A 25,757-nucleotide genomic window follows, 5' to 3' on the forward strand; every position below is an offset into this window, starting at 1 on the left:
ATAATGCACTGCCGCTTGACGTCATATTTAAATATAGCCGATCCCAGTGATTCGAAATACGAAAAAAAACTAAAAGATTCGCATTACCATGCAGTAGTCAGCAATACATAATTCACTGAATTATTATCATTTTAATATGGTCGATCTTCGAGATACGCTTACATAGTGGGGCACGACGGTGAATGTGGAGTTTTGTTTCAGTTAAGGATAAGCAGTTGCCGACTCTTGTTGCTTATTACTGTAATGCGACCACGAATAGTGTGATTTCGGCTTATAGTAGTACTTTATGAATTATTGTCTAAGCTGAATAAAAGGTAAGTACGTAAATTTATTTTATTTAAGACGAATTTGTTTATAATTTGACACATTTTTGATAATTTTTGGTACAATTACCTTTAAAAAATAACCCTACACAATTGGTGAAATTCTCAATAACTAGATATAATTTTTAATAAGAATGATTAACTCGGTTTTTACTTGAAACTTAATAAAAGCAAAAAGTAAAACCTTGAAATTTTGAATATTTATCATTTAAATGATATAGAGCTAGAACTATCGCGTTCGAAGTCGCGGGCGGAGCATAAACCCCGTATGTAAGTTTGTATTTAGTGGGAAATTGCCTTTACTGAGCAGTTAACTTTTTTATTTTTATACCACGTCCGTGGCAAACAAACATACTGCTCGCTTGTTGGTAAGCGGTTACTGTAGCCTATGGACGCCTGCAACTCCAGGGATGTTACTGGGGTTTTGACTGTTATAATTACTGGCGCTCTCAATTTTGAGGATGAACAAAATAATTGTTATAGGTACACATAGATATACTGTTCCCTGACTAGTCACTTATAGAAAAATAAAATCGGGCAAGTGCGAGTCGGACTCGCGCACGAAGGGTTCCGTACCATATAAAAAAAAAAAAAACAAAAAAAAAACAAAAAAAAAACGGTCACCCATCCAAGTACTGACCACTCCCGACGTTGCTTAACTTTGGTCAAAAATCACGTTTGTTGTATGGGAGCCCCATTTAAATCTTTATTTTATTCTGTTTTTAGTATTTGTTGTTATAGCGGCAACAGAAATACATCATCTGTGAAAATTTCAACTGTCTAGCTATCACGGTTCGTGAGATACAGCCTGGTGACAGACGGACGGACGGACGGACGGACGGACGGACGGACGGACAGCGAAGTCTTAGTAATAGGGTCCCGTTTTACCCTTTGGGTACGGAACCCTAATAGATTAGAAATACGTTTTATTTGGTTGTAGTGACGGGACGCTAAAATAAATATGAGACTATTCGAACCATTCGGTTACTAATAAAACCTCAGGATTCTTCCAAAGCTGTCAAACTGATTATTTCAAGTTGTAAACCGAGTGGATTTACAACATAACAACAGAAGACCGGATTACTAGGGTGATCGACACCATGTTAGAAGTCAGCGACTTATGAACGCAGATAACTCGCTGCTTTGGACCGGGATTTAAATCGGAAAAAACGGAGTCTGAAAGTTTTTTAAATAACAGCTGTGGCTGTGCCTGACCTCAATTATTAAATATCTCTACATCATAGCTCTCGCCTTTAAAATCTTATGTTTGCTTACTATATTATCATAATGTCAATTGCAGTTGCTATTGGTATTCATTCTGATACGATAACTTGATTTTATAGGCCAAGAAAGGTACGCTCGGCTAGTATGGCGGAATGGAAATAATTAGTAATAGCTGAAATTTTCGGTGTATGGGACAGATAATAAATCTAGTGATTACGTCGACACATAATCCAAATAAATATATTACATTTAGGTATTTAAAAAAAAATGTTAAAATATAAAAAATCACAGAAAGTTTGTAAAAAATATTAATAACATTTTTTAAATTTATACTCATAGAGAAATATTTGCTTTATGACATTAAGCATTATCACACAAAAAATAATTCTGTATCCTACATTTAAAGTAAGTAACCTACGGTTATTATTAAATTCAGTATATTTCCGTCCTCAAAAATGGTAATAGGCTATTTTTTCTCTCATTATTTCCAAATTACAATAAGTACAAGCGTTGCAATTTAAACGTACACTAAATAATACCGTATGGGAGGTTTTATGGGGTTGTGCATTAATTGCCTGGTTAAAAATGGTAATAGATCAATATCATATGGGATTTTTATTATGAGTTCTCCTTCATCGAATACTGTAAAAATCGGCTTGAAATATGATTCGTAACACAAAAAACCATCAAAAACGTTATCGTTGCTTTAAAGTTGCCGCGCACGAGCCAGCGAGCTAACGCGATTGGTCGTTGCATGGAGCGGGGCGACGGAACGATGAAACTTCCATCGCCCCGAGCGCGAATATTTAAAAAAGTATTTAGTATATTTACTATTTACTCGGTCAAAACATATGTACCAGTGAACGTAAAAAATATGGGAGACTAGATTCGAACTAATTATCAGCTTTAATCTGGGCAAGAGTGCTGTAAATATGAAAGTAAATTTTACGTAATTGCAGGCTTTCCGTCTTTGCGTGCGCGTTAAATTTAATACAATGATAGGCCAATTATATAGGGCTATTATACTGACACACACCCAATTTGATAGCAGAAAAAGACGCGAAATTAAAATTTTCTTAGGGAAATCAAATCTTCGCGCCTATAAGTTTAAACTTTAGGTTTCAATAGCGGTCATTTAAGTACCACCCCTCACCACTAAAATGTAATTATCAAAAACGACAGTTGCTAATGTTCCCCAAAGTAAGCATTTCTAGTTAATGCTGCAATACAGTGGTACCGGGCACCTTGCGACGCAAGGCCGAGCAGGAATCGCAAACCTTAAAATATTTGCACTAATTAATTGAGTTAGGATTTTGTTAGTACTCTTTAATTGAATAGCAAAAAATATAAGTTATGCATTAGAAATACCGTTTTTATTCGATTTTTAATTAAGTAATTATTGTTAAACTTATTTTTACCGTGTGGTGTCGGTTAAAATTTCACTAGTAACATCATTTGGCGACTAGGGCAATAAAAGTCGACACCACAACCAACAAATTAACAAACAACAATAACCAACAAATTAACAAACAACAAAAATTTGCAGTAATATTCCAAAACTCGACTGAACGCAAGCGCACCGAACCGTGTCGCTCCCCTGACGCGACTCAGTGTCATAAAACGTAAGGCCGTGGTATTAACGACAGCGGATAGCTGAGCGGCGAGCGGTGACTGCAGGCGGCAATAAGGTGTTCAGTTAATGTTTTTATAATTTGAAATGACTTCGTTTCCATGTAGAAATAACCAAACAGACTTTAGAAGCATTTAATATTTTATTTGTGGCCGTATAAATTATGTTTTATTGGTAAATTAACTACAATTATTCATATTTGTGGATAAAACAATATACATACTGTAATTAATACTAAATTAACATTAAATAAATACATTATTTATGACATAAAAATACATTGCGCGTATTTAACTACTTAGCACTGTTTAATTACGATACTTGCAAGCAAGTAGTAAAGTATATGGCTCCATCCTATCCTGTACCACGATATACAAGCGATAACATTTTTGCGACAGTTTTGTATAGATAATGGATTTGTCGCTAGAAAATTACGATATCGAGATAAAAGTCAGGTCTCTGAGCGCTATTGAAACCTAACGCTATACATGTTTTAAATTTGCCGCGCTTTTTCTAGTCAAGCTGAATGTGTTTCACTATAGAATAGTAATCGAATTGGTTCAGATTTAACGTTTAATGCATATAAATAACATAATTAGTAAATAACATAATTAGTAAATAACATAATTTTGGACTAAGTACATTATACATACCTACATGACATCAGGCTATGGTTTGGCGCACCGTGACCCTGAACGGCGCGGTAATGTGTTACGGCTGTTAAGTGAAGTCCAGACGGGATGATCAAATCGACCGATTTGATCAGAAATGAAATTGGGGTCAATCTCCAAATTAAGCAACAATTAAACAACTGTACCGATATTTGGAACCTCAGAATAATATACCCGGCCGGATACCGGATAGTAACTTTGCTTGATTTCAGAGTAAACAAATTGGATTTAAGAAACAGTCACGGTCATATTGTACATTACTCGTTTATTATTTCAAAACAATTTAAACATCCACTCACTTGCACGCGTAGGTACCTACTCATTTCGAACATAGAAATGAGTCCGCGCCAATGTTCACCACGAAACAGGTTAAAACCTGCACAATGCGCACCTAAAAACCGAAATGTAGGTATTGTTAAATTTAGTTTGTAGTTAATTAGTTTTTTGGTGTAAGTGTATGAACCAAGGTCTGAAATAAATGATTTTTTATTTTTTTTATTGTTCCGCCGGCCGAAGATTCGGCGGTCGGATACCGAATATTTGGCCGACGGTCGGGCCGAATATCCGGTATCCGACCAAACAACTATACATTGCATTTCTAATTGAGAGTGGCAACACTATCGTAGATCGTATTGCCCTTTTCTAGCATATACGTCCCTCGCTCCTACACTCCCACCACACAGGCAGGTTGCTTTGTCAGTTATACAAGGCAAATTTTCAAGTCATTGGCATGCTGTTTTTCCATCTGGAAGGTCGTGAAGCTAAACTGCTGGTGAGTTTTTGAATTTGTACCTCAGTTTAGCTGACTATATTGAAATAGTTATTTATTTTACAAGGGGGCAAAGTTGTTGTTTAACCGCTCGTGCTAATATTGATACTTGAGCAAGTAAAACATTCGAAACATGGAATCTTGAGCGTTGCAAGGGTTTCAAAGCACGAGGGTTAAACAAAATTTGCCCCAAGTGAAACACAAAATGTTTCACCACACCAACCCGAAGCAAATACAAATGAATTTTATTAAATATTTATGATTTAAAAGTCAATTCTACCAGCAAACATAAGAAAACAACTCAAAATTTGCATTTGATTCCTTTGCCTCACTTGTGAATAAAATGAAACTTTGCTCTCAGTCTTTGAAGTGCAAAGTAAGCCTTTCCGAGCTGGTGTGAAATAAATAATTAAATTTTTCACGCCACTGTTCGGAAATGTGGCAATAGATGGTCTAAAACCAAGCTGGAAAGTAGGCAATAGCTGTAGCACTTGAACCACCACTACTACACTCGCGTGCAAAAGTATTGCATCACTTTGCATTTTTTCGTCCGCACCCAATATCTTTGTAATTCTATACCCGATTCTGAAAATTTTGGTATCAACTGAAAGCTTATAATGTAACGCATTAGAAAAATGGTAAATTCAATGAAATTTCGAATCTGAAGACTATAAAAAATCATAAAACTGAAAGTAGTCGCATAATGCTCCAAAAATAAATCCGGAAACTTGAGAATAAAAGTCATTTTTTTAATACAATATCGTTTATTATTATTAAATTAATACTTGGTATTGCCACCTACAGGCCTCCTTTCACAAACCAAGTGGTTTTTCATAGACGTAATTAATTTTCTAATGTGATCATGAGGAATAGCGTCCCACTCCTCCAGCAAGGCTCCCTTCAACTCCTCAACATTGACCAGGGCAGGATTCCGCTTTCGAACCCTCCTTTTTAGGTAGTCCCACACGTGTTCAATGGGGTTAAGGTCCGGGCTCATCGCTGGCCAGTCCATTGTGTCGATGCCCACTTCGAGAAGGTAGGCTGCGGTGGCCCTAGCGGTATGACACGGGACATTATCCTGCATTAGGATGAACCCCTCATCAAAAATACCGGCATAAGGAACAACATGTTCCTCCAGGATATCAGTGATGTACTTGTCAGCGGTCAATCCACTGTCACGGCCCCCGCCAGGCACGAAAACCAGTTCTGTCCGCCCGTCGTAGGAAATGCCGCCCCAGAACATTACGGATCCACCGCCATAGGCGACCCTTTCGGAGAAGAAACATTGAGCGAACTGTTCTTCTGACCTTCTGTAGACTCTTCCTTTTCGGTCACATCCATTCAAACACATTCTGCACTCTTTCAAGAAGAGAACTGGGGTTCATTGCTCAATGGTCCAGTCCTTGTGATTTTCAGTAAACTCTCTTTAGGCTGTACGGTGTCGCGCCAGCAATCTGGGCACCGCTGCGGGCCTCCTGGGTGTCAAGTTCGCTTTCTTAAGTCTTCTTCTTATTGTCTACTCACTGGCAGCCACTCCTCGTACCTCACGCAGACGCTGCTGGATGGCAATGCTGGTCTGGTGTCGATCTCGGAGAGATGTTGTGACAAAGAAGCGGTCGTCCCTCTCTGATGTACACTCTCTGCGGCCGCTTCTTGGTCTTGAAGTAAAGGATCCAGTCCCCTGGAACCTCTGGTAAACTCTGCAAACTGCAGATTGGCTTAAATTCAGCTCGGCAGCTACTGAACGTTGGCTACGCCCCGCTTGCAGGGGCTGGATGATTTGGCGGACTTCAGCTTCAGTGGTTTCCATTTTTCCAGGTCTTTTTCACGGGAAAATACGCGGAGATATGTAACGATCGACTTCTGATAAGTGACTGATAACAACCCCTTCTCTACCCCCGTTTTATAAGGGTCAAGGGTAACGCAACTCGTGCGCGTGATAACGTGAAACCGCTCACAAATCGGGAAAATGCCGATAATTTGAAAAATACTGGGCCGATTTCCATGTTTTTTTACTTTTCGTAAAGCTAAAACTTCAAGGAACATGATTACATTAAAATAATTTAGAGAAATTAACCAGTTTACAAATATATTGGATGCGGACGAAAAAATGCAAAGTGATGCAATACTTTTGCACGCGAGTGTACAATGTTTCATTATTATCATCATCTGTCATTGGTGACAGTTCGCTACAGCAATGAGTATAATTTAAAACATAAAAATCAATAAAAGGTCTTTTTTGGCGCAACTTTTTCCTTCAAAAATAAATTTAGGTTATTTATAGGACCAATTTCTTGTTTAAAAAAAAACGAAATGTCAAACTATTCATTCATTCAGTCAGTTCATTCGATTCACGCTTAAGGCGTTTTTTACTTTTGTAGCTGTTTGTGGTTTTTTTTAGCAAAAACGCTTCTAAGTTTAGAGTCCGTTTGAAGCAAACAACATAAAAACGCCTCTTAAATGTGATAAAAAAGAAAAAAGGCGGGATCGGAAAATTCTCACTGAATTGGATAGTACTATAAAATATAAGAAACACGTATCTACGCTCGCTATAAAAATGAGTTCTTCTAGTGAAGAAAATGATATTCTTACGCTGACGCCTACCGAAATTCAAGAGACAGCACAGGCAGTGGCTAGTAATTTGCTACCAGAGAAATCGCGGGCTAGTACTTATAGTTATCCAAATGTTTCCTTATTTCCTCGCAGTAGTCGTGAAAAGCACTATGTAATGCCTCGGCCGGAAACGCTAAAGATGGAGTCGTATTATTCGAGGGCCTCCACCAACGTGTCGGCCCTCAAACTCACTCGTCCATCTTTTAGCGGTTTTCCGTCCTCTCCTACAATGTACTATAGTTGTCCGTTAAATTATCTAGCAAATAAAAACGATCCGGAATAGTGATGTGAAAGTGCAAGAGGATATTAGAAAGAGAGATGCCTAAGAGTAGCATACCATAATGAATACATGTGTCTTAGCTGTATATTGTATTGTTATAAATAATGTTAAAAATGCTTTATGTTGTTAATGTGTTCCAAATTTTGCTGCTTTGGCATTAGCTGTAAGGTGCAATTTGTTATTTGAATTAATAAATAAATACAATAAATGTTAATTTTACAAAATGTACCTATCAAATTGTATACTTTACTAAATATCTCTCTCCTCACAGGTGTTACAATAAAGGGTGTACGTACTACATTATTAATTAAACACTCATAATATAATTATATTACATACACATAATAAGTATATCATAGGATATGTATTATCACATTGGTTTGGCGTCTTCCCACCACCAGGCGATAACAAACATGTTTCAATATTATTCTTAGGTTCCGAATATCGGTACAGCTGTTTAATGACAGCATTTACACAAAAATAAAACGCTAATTAAATAACTTATCATATTCGGAACTACAGATGCAACGGATAGTTGTTTGGCCGCATACAGGATACGGGAGGTACGGCCTGACCATAGGCCGAATATTCAGTATTCAGCCGCCGAATATTCACGTCATGCTCCCTGGAAACCCCACTGTCTGTTTTGTGATTTATTGAAACGTAATGCTGATGTACACAATATGTACTGAATTAGTACATACTTAAAAAAAATTGTACCTCAATAGATCGAGAGTACAATTAACTCAATTCGGACTTGCTGTAGAGCATCTCCCCAGCAACCCCAAAATTTAATTAAAGAAAATTCACGTAAATACTTACTTTTTAGCAAAAAAGACGCCTAAAAATAATTGTACTGCTATTTTAACGTTGATCGAGTTAGCCATGGCTAGTTAAATTACCTAATTGTCGCCAGGACGCAAGCGGCTCCAGCCGACTTCTCAAACGTACGAAACTTTGTATTTTTATATAGGTACAATGAGATACACACATTTCATTTATGTTATGAACTTGGTTTCTGGTGAGAGTTCCAATGTTTTCTTGTCAACCAGCAATGGTGTAGTTGCATTGATCATAAACGTATGTACTTATTATTAGTCGTGCCTACGTGTTTTTTATATGACGTTATTGAAGTATCTTGATAACGTTAAAACGAAGATTAGGTACTTTTATTTTTATTGCTAGGTAGGTACTTATAGGAGTTATAATTCATAAAACCATATTTTTTTATCTCATTTTTAATTGTTTAACGTAAAATATCACATATGACAAGAAAACATAACAAACAAATCGATTGAAAACTATTTTTAAGTTATCTTATTGACAAAATATCATAATATAAACCCATATGTGGTATTATCTATGAAAAGGGACCTTATTGTCGATGGCGCTTACGACACTAACATCGATGAGCACTAAACGTAGTAGTTTAAAATTGGTGATTCTGGCCCATTTTAGTTATTTTGATTTCCAATTTAGCAATTAAGTTTCTTTGATTACCACCACCATATTTACAGACTTTTACAAGGATTTCATGCATTATTTTCTAGTATGTATAAGTCCTTGAACTACGTTATTGCTTGTCAGAAACACGACGGCTCATTATTTTCTCGATAGAATCTTAAGTTGAAAACATGCCTAACACTGTCTTTATTTCCTTATGTTAGAAGTACTAGGACGAAAATGTATATGAAACTTACTTCAGTCGATAGCTTTTAAGTAAATCTTCATTATTGCTTGTTCTTTTATCGATACGTTAATTTTTTCATTCATCATTTGATGAATTCAACATTTTGCCTACTAAATTACACCCTACGCGGCAATACCTTGCGCCTATTCCTCACGCCAGTACGCCCGTGACCACTGTCAGCGTCGGACCTGTGCTAGTTTAGCGGACGTTTCATAAAATGGGTAATCACAGTATAAATATGCAAATATGTTATACACACAATGTTTTTCAACATACTTACGAAGAAAAGCAAAATAATTCTTAAATACGGTGACATTTCAGACATTCGTCCGTCATATTGTCATTTTATAACAAGTTGGGCAGCAAAGGCACACACCCATCTAACCAATCCGGAATTCAGTCACGATTGATAAATTGTGTAAACATATTTTAAACAAATTTAGACTGGTCACATTTTTGTAAAAATCGATTTCTACTGGCAAAACATATTACTTTTTGGCAACCGGGTTTTTTAACCTAATTAGACCCCGCTTTATCCGAATTTGCCGGTTGCTTGATCGAATTCTTGACTGGAAGTGAGATATGTGATATTAAAGGTCCCTTTTTTTAGTTTTTCGTAAATAACTCGTAAACGGTGGCCAATATAAAAAAAAAGAACTAATAATCTACACAAAATTTTCAATAAAAAAGATTCAGTACATTTTTAGCAGGGATCAATATTTAAAAAGATAATAAAGAGGGAAAGTTAATTATAATAAATTCTAAGGTTCCTTGTTTTTATTTTTTCGTTAATAATTTGAAAAGTATGACTCATAGCAAAAACAAATCTTACACATAAATCATCATCATCATCATCATCTCAGCCATAAGACGTCCACTGCTGAACATAGGCCTCCCCCTTGGACCTCCATACGTGCCGGTTGGAAGCGACCCGCATCCAGCGTCTTCCGGCGACCTTAACAAGATCGTCTGTCCATCTTGTGGGTGGACGTCCTACGCTGCGCTTGCTAGTCCGTGGTCTCTACTCGAGCACATTTCGACCCCATCGGCCATCTTCTCTGCGTGCAATGTGGCCTGCCCATTGCCACTTCAGCTTGCTAATCCGGTGGGCTATGTCGGTGACTTTAGTTCGTCTACGGATCTCTTAATTTCTGATTCGATCACGTAGAGAAACTCCGAGCATAGCCCTCTCCATAGCTCGTTGAGCGACTTTGAGTTTTGAGATGAGGCCGGTAGTGAAAGACCACGTTTCGGAGCCGTAAGTCATCACTGGTAACACACATTGATTAAAGACTTTCGTCTTGAGGCACTGAGGTATGTCGGACGAAAAGACATTACGTAGTTTCCCGAACGCTGCCCAACCGAGTTGGATTCGGCGGTTGACCTCTTTCTCGAAGTTGGACCTACCTAATTGGACTACTTGTCCTAGGTAGATGTACGAGTCAACAACTTCGAGTACCGAGTTCCCAACAGAGACTGGGATGGGCACAACATTGGCATTTGACATAAGTTTCGTCTTGTCCATGTTCATTTTCATGCCCACCCGTTGTGAAACTCGGTTGAGGTCATCGAGCATCATGCTGAGTTCCTCCATCGACTTTGCCATGACTACGATATCGTCGGCAAACCGAAGGTGAGTGATGTATTCGCCGTTGATGTTGATGCCAAGTCCTTCCCATTCCAGGAGCTTGAAGGCGTCTTCCATTACGGCAGTAAACAGTTTCGGAGAGATAACGTCTCCCTGCCTTACGCCTCTTTGCAATGGAATCGCCCTCGTGCTCTGCTCCTGTACTCGGACCGACATGGTGGCGTTATTATACAAACACTTCAACACTTCGATGTACCGATAGTCAATATGGCATCGCTGAAGAGACAAGCACCGCCTATGTTTCCACCGAATCGAAGGCTTTCTCATAGTCCACAAACGCTAAGCATAATGGCAAGTTATACTCTTCGGTCTTCTGTATAACTTGCAGCAGCGTATGGATGTGGTCTATGGTACTATAGCCTTTTCGGAAACCGGCTTGTTCGGGAGGCTGGAAGTCATCAAGTCTGTGTTCGAGACGGTTCGTGATGACCCTTGAAAACAGCTTATAGACATGGCTCAGAAGCGTGATGGGTCTGTAGTTCTTCAATAGGTTGTTATCACCTTTTTTGAAGAACAACACCACCTCGCCTCTATTCCATGTTTCAGGCGTTATGCCCTCGGACAAGGCGGAATTAAAGAGCTTCTGGAGGACTTTGAGTACCGGTGTTCCACCCGCTCTCAGAAGCTCTGAAGTGATTTCGTCTTTGCCCGGCGCCTTGTTGTTCTTAAGCTGCTTCAGGGCCATCCTAATCTCGTACAGACTGATGTCCGGGATATCTTCGGTATAATGTCGGGACAGCTTGGCTCTTGGACCTCCTACCAAGCTGTCAACGGGCTTTGCGATCGAAGTGTATAACTGTCCATAGAACCTCTCGATCTCACCTAAAACCTCCGCTTTGCTCGACGCTATGCTGCCATCTTCCCGTTTCAGCTTTGTCAGCTGGCTTTGCCCAATAGACCCTTGCTTTGCTTGCGTTGCTTTGTCCTTTGCGAACACTTTGGAGCCTTGGTTTCGCTCAATAGTCTCTTTTATACGGTTAGTATTAAAGAGACGCAGATCATGTCGCAAGGACTTAGATATACGTCTATTGAGCTGCCTATATGACTCCGCGTCATCGGGAGACTGCAACTGTAGCGAGCGTCGTTCAGCCATGAGGTTTAAGGTTTGCTCGGTCAATTTCTGAGGTCTATCTTTACGGCGGGGTCTAAAAAACTTAGACCCTACTGTGTGGACAGTTTCCACTAGCCCGTCGTTGATTTCGTCCACTGAAGCCAAGTTCTCTAGGCAAGCAAAGCGGTTAGAGAGCTCGAGTTGAAAGCTTTCGGGGTTTTGAACATGGGCTCGAGTAGGTCGGAGCGTAGACTTCATCAGGCTGGACCTTTCAAGTTTAATATTGATATTCAGTGTGCCTCTTACGATTCGGTGATCACTACCGGTCTTTACCCTGTTGATCACACATAAATAATAAACATAAAATTTCCTACAAGAAACATGTAGAACACTTTTCGCTAGGATCAATATTTAAAAAGACAAAGCAGCCGGTAAGTTAATTACAATCAATTTTAAAGTTCCTTTTTAGTTTTTTGTAAATAACTCGTAAACGGTGTCCCATAGCAAAATAGGTTTTATGAATAAATAATCTACATAAAATTTCCTGCAAAAAACATCTGAACACTTTTCTCTAGGATCAATATTTAAAACGATATTAAAGGAAGAAAGTTCATTACAATCAATTCACATGTCACTTTTTTTAGTTTTTAGGGTCCCGTACCTCAAAAGGAAAAAACGGAACCCTTATAGGATCACTCGTGCGACTGTCTGTCTGTCTGTCCGTCTGTCACAGCCCATTTTCTTCAAAAGTACTGGACCAATTAAGTTGAAATTTGGTACACACATGTAAATTCGTGACCCAAAGACGGACATCTTACGTAAACAAATGAATTTTAAACATGGAGGCCACTTTTTAGCCAAGGGGGGTTAGTTAACATTAAGAACCTATTTTGCTATGGGCCACCGTTTAAGAGTCATTTACGAAAAACTTAAAATAGGGACCTGGAAATTGATTATAATTAACTTACCCCCTTTAATACCTCATTAAATATTGATCGTAGCGAAAAAGTGTACAAAATCTTTTTTGTGGACAATTTTATGTTCAATATTTACGTATAATATTTTTTACAACTGCCCCCGTTGCAACCGTTTACGAGTTATTTACGAAAAAAAAGCGACCTGTGAACTGAATGTGATTAACTTTCTTCCTTTAATATCGTTTTAAATATGGATCCTAGAGAAAAGTGTTCAGATGTTTTTTGCAGAAAATTTTATGGAGATTATTTATTCATAAAAACCTATTGTGCTATGGGACCCCGTTTACGAGTTATTTACAAAAAACTAAAAAGACACTTTAAAATTGATTATAATTGACTTACCGGATGCTTTGTCTTTTTAAATATTGATCCTAGCGAAAAGTGTTCTACATGTTTCTTGTAGGAAATTTTATTTTTATTATTTGTGTAAAATTTGTTTTTGCTATGAGTCATACTTTTCAAATTATTAACGAAAAAATAAAAACAAGGAACTTTAGAATTTATTATAATTAACTTTCCCTCTTTATTATCTTTTTAAATATTGATCCCTGCTAAAAATGTACAAAATCTTTTTTTATTGAAAATGTTGTGTCGATTATTAACGTTTAACATTTTTTTTATATTGGCCACCGTTTACGAGTTATTTACGAAAAACTAAAAAAAGAGACCTTCAAAAATTGATTATAATTAACTTTCCCGCCTTAATATCTCTTTGAATATTGATCCTAGCGAACAATTGTACGGAATCTTTCTTGTAGGCAATTTTATGCAGATTACTTATGTTTAAGAAAATTTTTGCTATGCGCCACCGTTTAAGAGTTATTTACGAAAAACTAAAAAAAAGGGACCTTTAATATCAACTATCTCACTTCCAGTCAAGAATTCGATCAATCAACCGGCAATTTCGGATTCAGCGGGGTCTAATTAGGTTAAAAAACCCGGTTGCCCGGTTAATATGTTTTGCCAGTCGAAATCGATTTTTACAAAAACATGATCAGTCAAGTATACACTCATATTGTATACATATAATTAATAATTATTTAGGTACACTCACCGACCTCACCGTCTTACCTACCATTTTTAGGGTTCCCTACCCAAAGGGTAAAACGGAACCCTATTAGTAAGACTCCGCTGTCCGTCCGTTCGTCCGTCCGTCTGTCAGCAGGCTGTATCTCACGAACCGTGATAGCTAGACAGTTGAAATTTTCACAGATAATGTATTTCTGTTGCCGCTATAACAACAAATACTAAAAAGTACGGAACCCTCGGTGGGCTCAGTGGGCGAGTCCGACTCGCGCTTGTCCGGTTTTTAATTTCATTAAGTACTCATCAAAATTCGAATTTACTAATAAATCTTTTTCAATATTAATTGCCGAACTAAAAATCCCGGAACTGACGATTCAGAATACCGATGTCGTCAGAATAAGGACGTAGACGTGCTGCGCGGGAATGGTGCGGTGCGCCGCGCGGGGCGCCCGCCTGCCCGTTCTACCACTCGTCTGCTTCACCCCCTTGAAAACGTAAAACTCAAGTATAAGAGCGCCTTAAATATTCTATACACTTTTTCGCTAGGATCAATCTTCTTCTCCTTCAACCTAGCGTTTTAGCTAAGCGTCCGGTCTTCAGCATCCTCTGGTGTGAGTAGATTTTAAGTAGATTACTTATGTATCAGAACATTTTTTGGTACAGGCCACCGTTTACGAGTTATTTACAAAAAATATTAACAATAGTCTTAAGTTTTGCTTTGTACAGATACTAACAGTTTTATGGGCTTTGCCTGAAATAAATGATTTTATTATTATTATTATTTATTATTGATCATATTTAACTTTTTACCTTAAATATTTTTTTAAATACTGATCCTAGCGAAAAAGTGTATAGAATATTTAATGTAGACAATTTTACACAGATTACTTATGTATCAGAACATTTTTGCTACAGGTCACCGTTTACGAGTTATTTATAAAAAACTACAAAGGGACCTTTAAACCCGATGACTGATAAGTTCATCAGCGTCACATAACATAAATTGACCTCCGCATTGGATAGACAGCAACATTGAATGTTCCAGTAATCAAAGAAACTTAATTGCTAAATTGGAAATCAAAATAACTAAACTGGGCCAGAAACCCCAATTTTAAACTACTACGTTTTGTGCTCATCGATGTTAGTGTCGTAAGCGCCATCGACAATAAGGTCCCTTTTCATAGATAATACCACATATAAACATTATCACCTAAACATATATAAAACTCGATTGACTCGAGTCAATCGAGTTTTATATATGTTTAGGTGATAATGTTTATATGGGTTTATATGTGACGTCCCACGGTCAAAGGTACCTTATGGCGGGTATGGAGTTATGCATACCCCAGTAATCTACAATAAATAAGCTATCGATAACACAAAATATCAACCTTCTAGGTTGCGTAGTTACAGAGATATGATTTTTTGAAAATAATGTTGTGAAATTAGCAACTTTACGATAGAGAAGTTTTAAGTTTAGCCGCCTAAAAAACTATGTTCCTGAAGTAAGTTACATAGTTGACTACATTGCGACTTGTTCTGTAATGCAAATAGAAACTTTTGATATCGACTGATTTATGTGTATACTAGCCAATCTCTTGAAAATAAAGTTTTATTTCATTTTCACGATTGATTGCAATGAGCTCTCAAGATTTAAATTTTATCTATTAGAAAACGACACTGACAGACAGTTTAAGCAAAAAACAATACCGATTTAGAGGTGATAATGTATTTTCTGACTTTTTCATATAAAATCACAAAATTGAATATTTTTACTTTTAATGTGACACACAATCAATTTTTCTGAGCACATATGAAAGAAATTCTGTCATTCAAATGAAATAAATCCTAAAACCCCAAGTAAATACTATATTTAACCCCTTATGCCACTTTAAACTTACATAACAATAACAGTATTTGCTCCATACATTTACGAAAAGGTACCTTATGGAAATAAATCTAATAATACATCACTACAAAATATCAATCATATTACAGTTTATCTTTTATGAATAGAAAATATTAATTTACATTAAACTGCCCCAAATTTAATTAGTTCTTCATCATAATAATCTTAAAAAAGACCAATAATTTGTATGTAATGAAAAGGTACCTTGTGATTAAGTTACATGATGAGGCATGATGATGATGGAACAGTTAGGATAAACTAATAATATTTTGGGGTTAAGATGGTATAAATCGTCTATTTCTTATCAATAATATATTTCGGTTGCTATTGAAGATAAGCGGCATTGAGGTTCAATGACCTCAGATATTCCATAAGGTAATAGCGTCGGGTATTGGCATTTTTCAGCAAACCAATGGCTGATTTACTGCATGCGACCAAACCAAATGAAGATTATTCTAGTTTAGAAAGACTTGACGAGAGTAACTTTGGTATAATAGCAGGCTACTTGGATTTGTGATGTCGGTCGATGTACGGTTATAATATTTGCGAGGCGCCCCAACCAGAACTGAAATTATCAAATTAGTTTTGCAGAATGCTAATACAGTTCTCTACCAAACTTCTTTTCCCGTATTGACTAGTTTTTTTGGGAATTTTCAATCTTTTTTCCATAAGGTACCTTTTCTACTAAACTCTGAGACGACATTACTAGGCTTATAACTAACTTATAACAAAAATAAAAACAGGTAAACAAACGTTACGCATTAAGGTTTCAGATCACACAATAAAAAAAAATTGAGCATTTTTTCACCTCTTTACAAAACATTTCATATCTCCGAAACTAGAAACCCTCATAAGGTACCTTTTCCCGTGGAACGTCACATATTATGTTTAGATGATGATATTTTGTCAATAAGATAACTTAAAAATAGTTTTCAATCGATTTGTTTGTTATGTTTTCTTGTCGTATGTGATATTTTACGTTAAACAATTAAAAATGAGATAAAAATATATGGTTTTATGAATTATAACTCCTATAAGTACCTACCTAGCAATAAAAATAAAAGTACCTAATCTTCGTTTTAACGTTATCAAGATACTTCAATAACGTCATATAAAAAACACGTAGGCACGACTAAAAATAAGTACATACGTTTATGATCAATGCAACTACACCATTGCTGGTTGATAAGAAAATATTGGCACTCTCACCAGAAACCAAGTTCATAACATAAATAAAATGTGTGTATCTCATTGTACCTATATAAAAATACAAAGTTTCGTACGTTTGAGAAGTCTGCTGGAGACGCTTGCGTCCTGGCGACAATTAGGTAATTTAACTAGCCATGGCTAACTCAATCAACGTTAAAAACTGCAGTACAATTTTTTTAGGCGTCTTTTTTGCTAAAAAGTATGTATTTACGTGAATTTTCTTTAATTAAATTTTGGGGTTGCTGGGGAGATGCTCTACAGCAAGTCCGAATTGAGTTAATTGTACTCTCGATCTATTGAGGTACAATTTTTTTTAAGTATGTACTAATTCAGTACATATTGTGTACATCAGCATTACGTTTCAATAAATCACAAAACAGACAGTGGGGTTTCCAGGGAGCATGACGTGAATATTCGGCCGGTGGAAATATTCAGGTTTTTCAGGTGCGCATTGTGGAAGTTTTGGCCTGTTTCGTAATGAACTTTCGCGCGGTATATAGGTCTATCACTAGGTACGAAATTAGTGCGCGAGCTAGTGAATGGAACGTTTAAATTGTTTTAAAATAATAATCGAGTACGATTATATTCCGATATCAAGCATAGTTATTTAGTACCCTTATTTTAGTATCCGGTATCCGTCCGGATATTAAAATAAGGGCGAGATAGGATACCGGATAGTAACCGAATATCCGGTGCATCTCTATTCGGAACCTAAATTTTTAATCCTGCATGGTGCAAATATGTATAATATTGAGACAATGACTTGAAAATTTGTCTTGTATAACTGACAAAGCAACCTGCCTGTGTGGTAGGAGTGTGGGGTAGAGAGGGAGGTATATGCTAGAAAAAGACAATACGACCTAGGGGCTGTCCATACATGACGTCATCTATTTTTGACGATTTTTGTCGCCCCCCCCCCCCCCCCCATAAAATCATCAAAAAATCATGCTTCGAATGACACCGTTTCCACCTGCGTCATGCTACCATCATCCGATGTCCAGACCCCCCCCCCCCCAAATTTGAAATGACTTAAATTTATGAATAGCCCCCTACGACAATGTTGCCACTCTCAATATTATTTATTCTTAGGTTCCGAATATGGTAAGTTATTTAATTAGCGTTTTATTTTTGTGTAAAACGCTGTCATTTTAAAGCCGTACTTTTCGCCTTATTGCAAAGGAGTAAGGTGCAAAAGTGTAAACATATATTTCACGTCGACTCTTATTATACTATGTTATACTTATTATGGAACTTACTATGTTATACTTATTATGGAACGTAAACTATGAATTGAAAGAGCACGAAATAGTCAATATAATACGTTTGTTGAAAAAAAAAGTCTACAGACGCTTAGGCGCGAAGGGTTATTGTCTCATAGAAAATTTGAATTTCGCGCCTTTTTCTACTGACAAGGTTGTTGGATAGACGTTAATATCAAATTAAAGAGTGGGCCTACACACTTCGCTGTGACAGAATGTGAAAGTGTCACCAAAACTGTCAAATGACTACGATAATAAGTATTCCTTTTATAATGCCACTCCACACTATGCCATTCTGAAATTAAATAAGAACGATAGATAGTCATGCGCAATTTTTATTTTTGTAGTGGGTCATAATTGACGTATATAATTACGAATATAATTTGAACATCAACCAATAATATTGGATATGATATAAGTTATTTTTAATCAGCTATCATTCACGCGCGCGTTCATTTTGCTCAGACTTGGCCGCACAAATATTTGGTGCGAGCGAGACGCCCGCGCACGTTCGAATTGGCCTGTCACTTGTAGCAACTTGTAGGTAAGTACATACTTACCTACATACTATCCACGCGTCCTTGGCACGAACTCCCGCCACCGCCCGCATTGAAACTGTCCCCGCGCGCCGCAAGGAAATGTAATCCTTAGCATTAGCGCAAAGAGTTCAAATTTGGTAGTTTCATTTAGCGAATTTGATAAAATGCACATATTTATTACATTGACCATATTTTTGTGTGATTATGTATTGAATATCACTTTGAACGTTATCAGAACAAAGTCTGCAAGAAATTATATCTATAACCATTTTTTCTAGCATGTTTAAGGCGTAAATATATATACAAGTGATACAAATAATATTGATGTCGGATTCTCGGACAAATAGCTTAATGAGGTAGTTTTATGGTAATTCAATCAAAGACCTAATTATTACTTTTTTTTTATATCAAGTCACGACGTATATCCGTGAGGCCCCGCCATTTATTGAATGAGTTATTTTCCGTGTTAATATTTTGACTGATTCCATTGTCGACTCATTATAAATATTATTTTCGTCACGTTTACGAACTAAAAATACTATTACTATTTTTAACAAACAAGAACGGCTCTTTTTTTTAACTATTTTTTTTTACCTACTTCCGGACAGAAAGTTTTTTGGATTCGAAGTTTTAAGTATCTTAAAATGATCTAAAGAACAGGAATAAAAAAAAAATTGCCTATTACTAATTAATGTTTAACGTAAGCGTATCTTTACTGGAGTATTACCACAATTGTCGAATGAATAAATATTGTCATTCAATCTCTGTTGTAGATATCCGAGTCACCATGTACTCTTTAATCGGTAGATATATTTCCCGAGTCAACCAAAAATATAACACCCGGAGTTGTGTTATGGCCATCAGACAGACTGTACATGATAAATCTATTAACGATATGGCGCATCCAAAATGCTTACCTTTGCTCGGAACTAAATTAGATTTAATGCTAGCAGGCGGTGGAACAATGTAAGATATAAATAGTTAAATACTTTACTTATGTATGCTAATATTACTAAATATATATGTACTGGGCTAGACATAGATATATTTTTAATAAGCTATTACAACTTACAGGTTGCACGAATATATTGACAAGAGACACAAAGAACTAGGACCCGTTTTTTACGAAAAATTAGGATGTAACACGAAACTAGTTTTCATTAGCGATCCGCTTATGATAAAGACAGTGTTTCTAAGCCTTGAAGGAAAATATCCTATGCATATATTACCCGAACCGTGGGTTTTGTATGAAAAACTTTATGGCTCCAAGCGAGGTCTCTTCTTCATGAACAGTGAAGAATGGTTAGCAAATCGCCGAATAATGAACCAACATTTACTCCGAGAGGGTTCTATTGAATGGTTAGAAGATCCTATTAAAACTACAGTCAAAAAGTTTGTCCACGCTTGGAAAGGAAAAATCGAAAAAGGACGTACACGAGTGAATCTAGAATCTGACATGTACCGACTGTCGACAGAAGGTAGAATGTTTCTCCTACAGCATTAGATCATCAAATAAACTAGACTAGATGGAATCATCCTTTTGATTTGTATATATGTTTCCAGTTATAATAGCTATACTTGCTGGTCCATCATCGAATGGTGTCAAACATTCAGAAGAGATGTTTTCCAACTTCTCAGAGACCGTAAAACAGATATTTCAAACCACAACCAAATTGTATGGTTTGCCATTAAATATCTGTCAACGTTTAAATTTGAAAGTATGGAGAAATTTCAAGGAATCTGTAGATGCGTCGCTTCATTTGGGTATGTATAAGTTGAGTTATATTTTTTTTAATGAATTAAATGGGGACATAAAACCAAACAAATAGAAGGACGAAACTTGCGATATATGCCGCCGTGCTGGTTAGTTTTCTCATTTTTACCCGGCTCAAGACTGAAGATCTGACTACAGAGGGCCTACCGCGAACTCCGAAGTTCGCAAATTGCGTGCATATATCTCTGACACTAATTACGCCTTAGTTGGAGTAAAAGAGAATTTGCGAACTTCGGTGTTCGTGGTAAGCCCGCTCCACAATTTTATTGTAAGTACTTAACCCCTGGAACGCCGAACCGACAAACGTACTTGTACCCGTCAGATGCCTAGTGTAGTGCCGGATCCGTCCCATCCCCCTCAAATGCCGGATAGGCTCGCGTACGTGCACCCGTCAACTGCCGCGATAAAAAAAAAGTGCTATAGTGCAAATGATATAAAACTCTATTTGTAAGTGTTTAGATCTCAAAATTGTAAAAATATAATACAATAAATTTGGTGACTGATAAGGCACAAGGCAGTTGAGACAGTTTGTACAGATCTGGGACTAGGCAGTTGACGGGTACAAAAATTGAAGACCCTCCGGCAGTTGACAGGACTGGTACGGATATGGCACTAGGCGTCCCAAGGGTTAATACTTTCTAATGTCCATTTCTATTTCATGCTGCCTTTTTAGCACAGAGTCTGGTATCAGAAATGATAACCAAAAGAGAAGAAGGCGACGGTCTTATACAAAAACTTCTCAAAGATGGAGTAAACGAAGAAACAATAGTACAATTAGCTGCAGATTTCATATTAGCTGCTGGTGATACGGTAAGAACACAAACTAATACAGTGGCCGCTTTTATACTTTATCGTGTCGTCCACAGCGACACGATTTTATCGTCACGACACTGGCGGGAACGTAAATGTATGGGATTGTATGCAGGCTTTTATTCTATCGTGGACGGTAACGGTAAAGTATAATAGCGGCCATTCACCATCGAGAGATCGCATAATAAATTATGATGCTGATATTTTTTTACAGACTGCTTATACCTCAATTTGGAGCCTATATCTGATTTCACAAGACGATAGTGTTAAACACGAAATACGCACAAGAGATGTAGGATACGTGAAAAATGTGCTGAAAGAGTCTATGCGACTTTATCCAGTAGCTCCATTTTTGACAAGAATTTTGCCAAAAGATTGTATCCTCGGCGAATACAAACTAAATTTGCATGTAAGTTTACTGTGTTGAGTATGTACAGTCAAATGTAAAAATATGGGTGTAGACAACTTACTCAAAAATAAGTCCCATATTTCTTAATTCACTGGCATAAGAGTTATCAGATGATTTGTACACCCATATTTTTACAGTTGACTGTACAAGGGCTTACAGTTTTTGTAAGTTTACATCTTACTGCACTTCTTCATACAATGGAAACTAACTTTCAAAGCATTATTCCACTACATACAAAAATTCGTAGACGCGCGATTTTATCACTGCCTCAAACCGATTGACGTCAATGTCAAGTGTCGAATTTGACATTTAAAGTGAGATGAAAGTGAGGTTATAAAACTTTATCAAGTAGGGAAGAGGGAACATAAATAGAAGAAATAATAATGAAAATAATCATGAATTCCTGTAAAATTTTACAAAGCCTGAACATAAAATCACATGTTATTAGTTACCGATCGATTAGTGTCTTATGTAATAGTGGAATATTGACCAATAATTGTGGTTTATCAGTTCAAATAAACAACAAATCACAGCACTGGAAGAATTTGATTCTCAATAGAGAGATTAAAAGGAACTTCTCGGTAGAGGGCTTCGTACAATGGCAAGGACAAGTGTACTCCAGTATATCAAACAGCTCCCTAGTTCACACGATGCAAGATGGACTATTAAACTTCCATGATGCCACTGGTTTGCCATGGTGGTCTACGATAGTCTGTTCCACAGTTTTATTACGAGCTCTCATGACTTTACCTCTAACAGTATATTCAACTAGGATTCTTGCTAAAGTAGAAAACATCAGTTTAGAATTAAAAGACATGGTAGAAGAACTAAAAAAGGAAACCGCAATGGCAAAAAGAATGTATAAATTAACAGATAAGCAAGCTGTTATCTTATATAAGCGATCACTGAAGAAACAATGGCAGAATCTTATTGTTAGAGATAACTGTCATCCATTCAAGGCTAGTTTAGTGATTTGGGTGCAAATCCCCATATGGGTATGCATGTCCTTTGCACTAAGAAATCTTGTGTACTGCCAATCTGGGGACCCAGCTGCTATAGTGACACTGATGGAGCTCACAGCTGGAGGGATTGGCTGGTTCCCAAACTTAGCGGAACCAGACCACTCATACATCATGCCCGTTGCATTTGGATTGACTAATTTGGCTGTTATTGAAATACAGAGAATGTCAAAGCTTCGACAACCATCCAAAATATACAATATTTTCACAAACATGTTCAGAGTATTTTCAATAGTCATGATACCTGTAGCAGCGAGTGTACCATCGTGCATGTGTCTGTACTGGCTGACATCAAGCAGCTTTGGCCTTGTTCAGAATCTGTGTCTTCTGTCACCATCATTGAGAAGAAAACTTCACATTCCCGAAGCACCCAGCGAACTGGAGCAACCCTATTCACATATGAAAGAAGAAGTTAGATTAATATTACAAAAAATATCACCTAAAAAGTTTCAATAAAAAGTATGCTTGTATTGATATCTTTTATTTAATACTGTTAGAGAAACTTAAAAAATTTGGCTGTGATCTATGACCATTTCAAGTAATGTAGTATTAAATTTAGGAACCTTTCGTAGGAATATCATTCAAAAACTAACTACACTCAATGAGTTCTAACTGGCAAACTGAAAAATACCCTGTCTTGTTAAGGATCAAGTTGCAAGAATGTTGTTATTCAGTTTTGTACTCAGACCAGTGTTCAAAAAAGTATAATTTTCTTTCAGACCCCAATAATAGCATCAATTTACACCTCTGGACGAGACGAGCAGTACTTTACCAAAGCAAATATGTTTTTACCTTTCCGCTGGGACAGAAATGATCCAAGAAGGAAAAATCTTGCCAACCACAAACCTTCAGCAACATTGCCCTTCGCGCTCGGCGCCAGGTCGTGTATAGGCAAGAAGTTGGCAACGATGCAACTAACAGAGTTCCTGAGTCAGGTGAGGCATGCTGTAAGAATTTATTCGTAATTGAATACTTCAAAAACAAAGAGCCTAATTTCACTCGATTTTGATGCCCAATATCTTGGTCCAATGTGTATTTGCGTCTCACATTTTGCTTAATGAGAGAGTGAGACACATTGGAAAGAAATTGTCATCATCATCATGAGCTTCGGGTAGCTAATTAATTGGAGTAACCAGTTGCAGAAGGTCACCAGTTCAAATTTCGTTGGGGCAGCAAATCCTTCCATTACTATGAAGATTATTTATTCTTTTTTTTGCAGATCGTAAACAACTTTGATTTCAAGTGTACAAATAGTGGAAAAGTGTTCCCAGTCACTTCGCAGGTTCTTGTGCCCAATGAACCTATTCAACTGACTATATCACATAGGAATATTTGAAGAAAATTGATAGGTAAAAACTTTTATTTAATTATATTTTTCAATTATTATAATGAAATTAACACAATTGATAACCCCTCTTATCTCTAAGTCAATACATTAATGTGTAAAATATTTTTTTTAAGTTACAATACACAAGATGCAAATATACATGTATGAATAATTATTTCGTAAAACCAACTGCAACAATTCTTGTGTCATTCTTAAGAGACAGGGATCTTAGTGTGTGGCAGGCACTTAAAATATTACTAATAATGCCTTTATTCAAAGCGTTTTTCGTTTTCTATGATCCCATATCGCGGAGAATGACACATAAGGGACGTGATACTACACGGTAAAGCCACCCTTGTTTGCCCTAGTCTAATCTTAATGATATCAAAGAGAATTTGAAATAGAGAGTTACTGTCATGGTAAATTATGTAGCTACAGTACATTTACTGCCATCTTTCGACTGACGATTAAAACTGTTAGATCGCCATTTGACTTTTATCATTATTCTTTCACTGATAATTATGTGTTAACTTGTTAAATATTAATATTAACGCCATCTACACGAGAGTAGGCTGAAGGTTATGACGCCATCGCTCGAAAAGATTGCACCATACCTTTGGCCCATAGTCGAGTAGATGGCGTTAATATTAATATTTAATAAGTTAACACATATCAGTGAAAGAATAAGGATCAAAGTCGAATAGCGTTCTAACAGTTTTATGTTCTGTCGAAAGATGGCAGTAAATTTACAGTGGCTACATAATCTACTTTGACAATTCGTCTCTATACACTCTATTCTCTTTGATGATATGATATAATTTTCTATAGAATTCTACAGGGCCGTGCGCGTTGGAGGGTCTGCCGTCTTATAGCCTGAATCGGAAACATAAACTATACTCTGACACGCCAAAGCAAGTGCTGCCCTCTACGGTTGACGTACGTTTTCTTGTGCATTGTAGGTTCAATATCTTGTGGGCAATACATTGGAAGGATAAACTTGACATTTACACTTCGCGCCAATAAACAGGGGGCTCCTGTGCTGCCCCTTAATACCGCTCCCTATACCAATTTTAAAACATTTTCATATCTTAAGATAATTGTATTGTAATTTGTAAGATATAGTGGTGATGATGATACTTTTACAAAAGGAGTATCTATTTGTAAAACTATTGTGGCAAATACTTCTGGCGTTTTAGCTATCTTTGACCAACTGTCCTTTGGCCACCACAGCTGGCTATAGCCGACAAAGGTTAGGTTACAGTCGTTAGAGACACAAGAGATCCTGTATTTTTAAAAGGGATACAATATTTTTAGAATGTTCCCACTTTAAAGTTGAGGTGGCCTAGCCGGGTGGTATCACACTTAACAGATACTGAGAGTGTCCGTTGCATACATAAGTAGTGATGTAAACGAGTATGTGATATAAATATTATGGCGTTCCATGCAAAGGAATGTATAAAATAATATTTCATTTATAGTCCGTCTATGTCAAGTCATAATTAAGTCACTGCAGGCTTGACTTAGATGAACTCTATTTACACGTTTTACAATGCATTTTGTGATTATGTTGGTCCTGTACATATCCATAATTAAGTAATCA

General features: G+C 36.9%; 1 protein-coding gene across 1 annotated transcript; it reads left to right on the top strand.

Moving 5' to 3' along the window:
• LOC134796151 (cytochrome P450 315a1, mitochondrial) lies at positions 1-25,697 on the top strand. The gene is made up of 8 exons (XM_063768124.1): positions 1-276; positions 19,592-19,784; positions 19,893-20,296; positions 20,382-20,582; positions 21,266-21,402; positions 21,617-21,811; positions 23,550-23,765; positions 24,050-25,697. Exons 1-8 carry the CDS (start codon positions 183-185, stop codon positions 24,164-24,166), a joined length of 1,557 nt encoding a protein of 518 aa, XP_063624194.1. The 5' UTR covers positions 1-182; the 3' UTR covers positions 24,167-25,697.
• Positions 25,698-25,757: the final 60 nt, after the last annotated feature.

This window comes from Cydia splendana, chromosome 13, assembly GCF_910591565.1.
Source record: "Cydia splendana chromosome 13, ilCydSple1.2, whole genome shotgun sequence".
Lineage (NCBI taxonomy): Eukaryota > Metazoa > Arthropoda > Insecta > Lepidoptera > Tortricidae > Cydia > Cydia splendana.

What these genes read in the sequence shown, in the direction of transcription:
- LOC134796151 (XM_063768124.1), top strand. Translation starts at nt 183, where the DNA reads ATGTGGAGTTTTGTTTCAGTTAAGGATAAGCAGTTGCCGACTCTTGTT. An exon ending in TATTAGCTGCTGGTGATACG is followed by an intron (nt 21,403 to 21,616) that starts GTAAGAACACAA and finishes ATTTTTTTACAG; the next exon opens with ACTGCTTATACCTCAATTTG. An exon ending in TAACAGAGTTCCTGAGTCAG is followed by an intron (nt 23,766 to 24,049) that starts GTGAGGCATGCT and finishes TTTTTTTTGCAG; the next exon opens with ATCGTAAACAACTTTGATTT.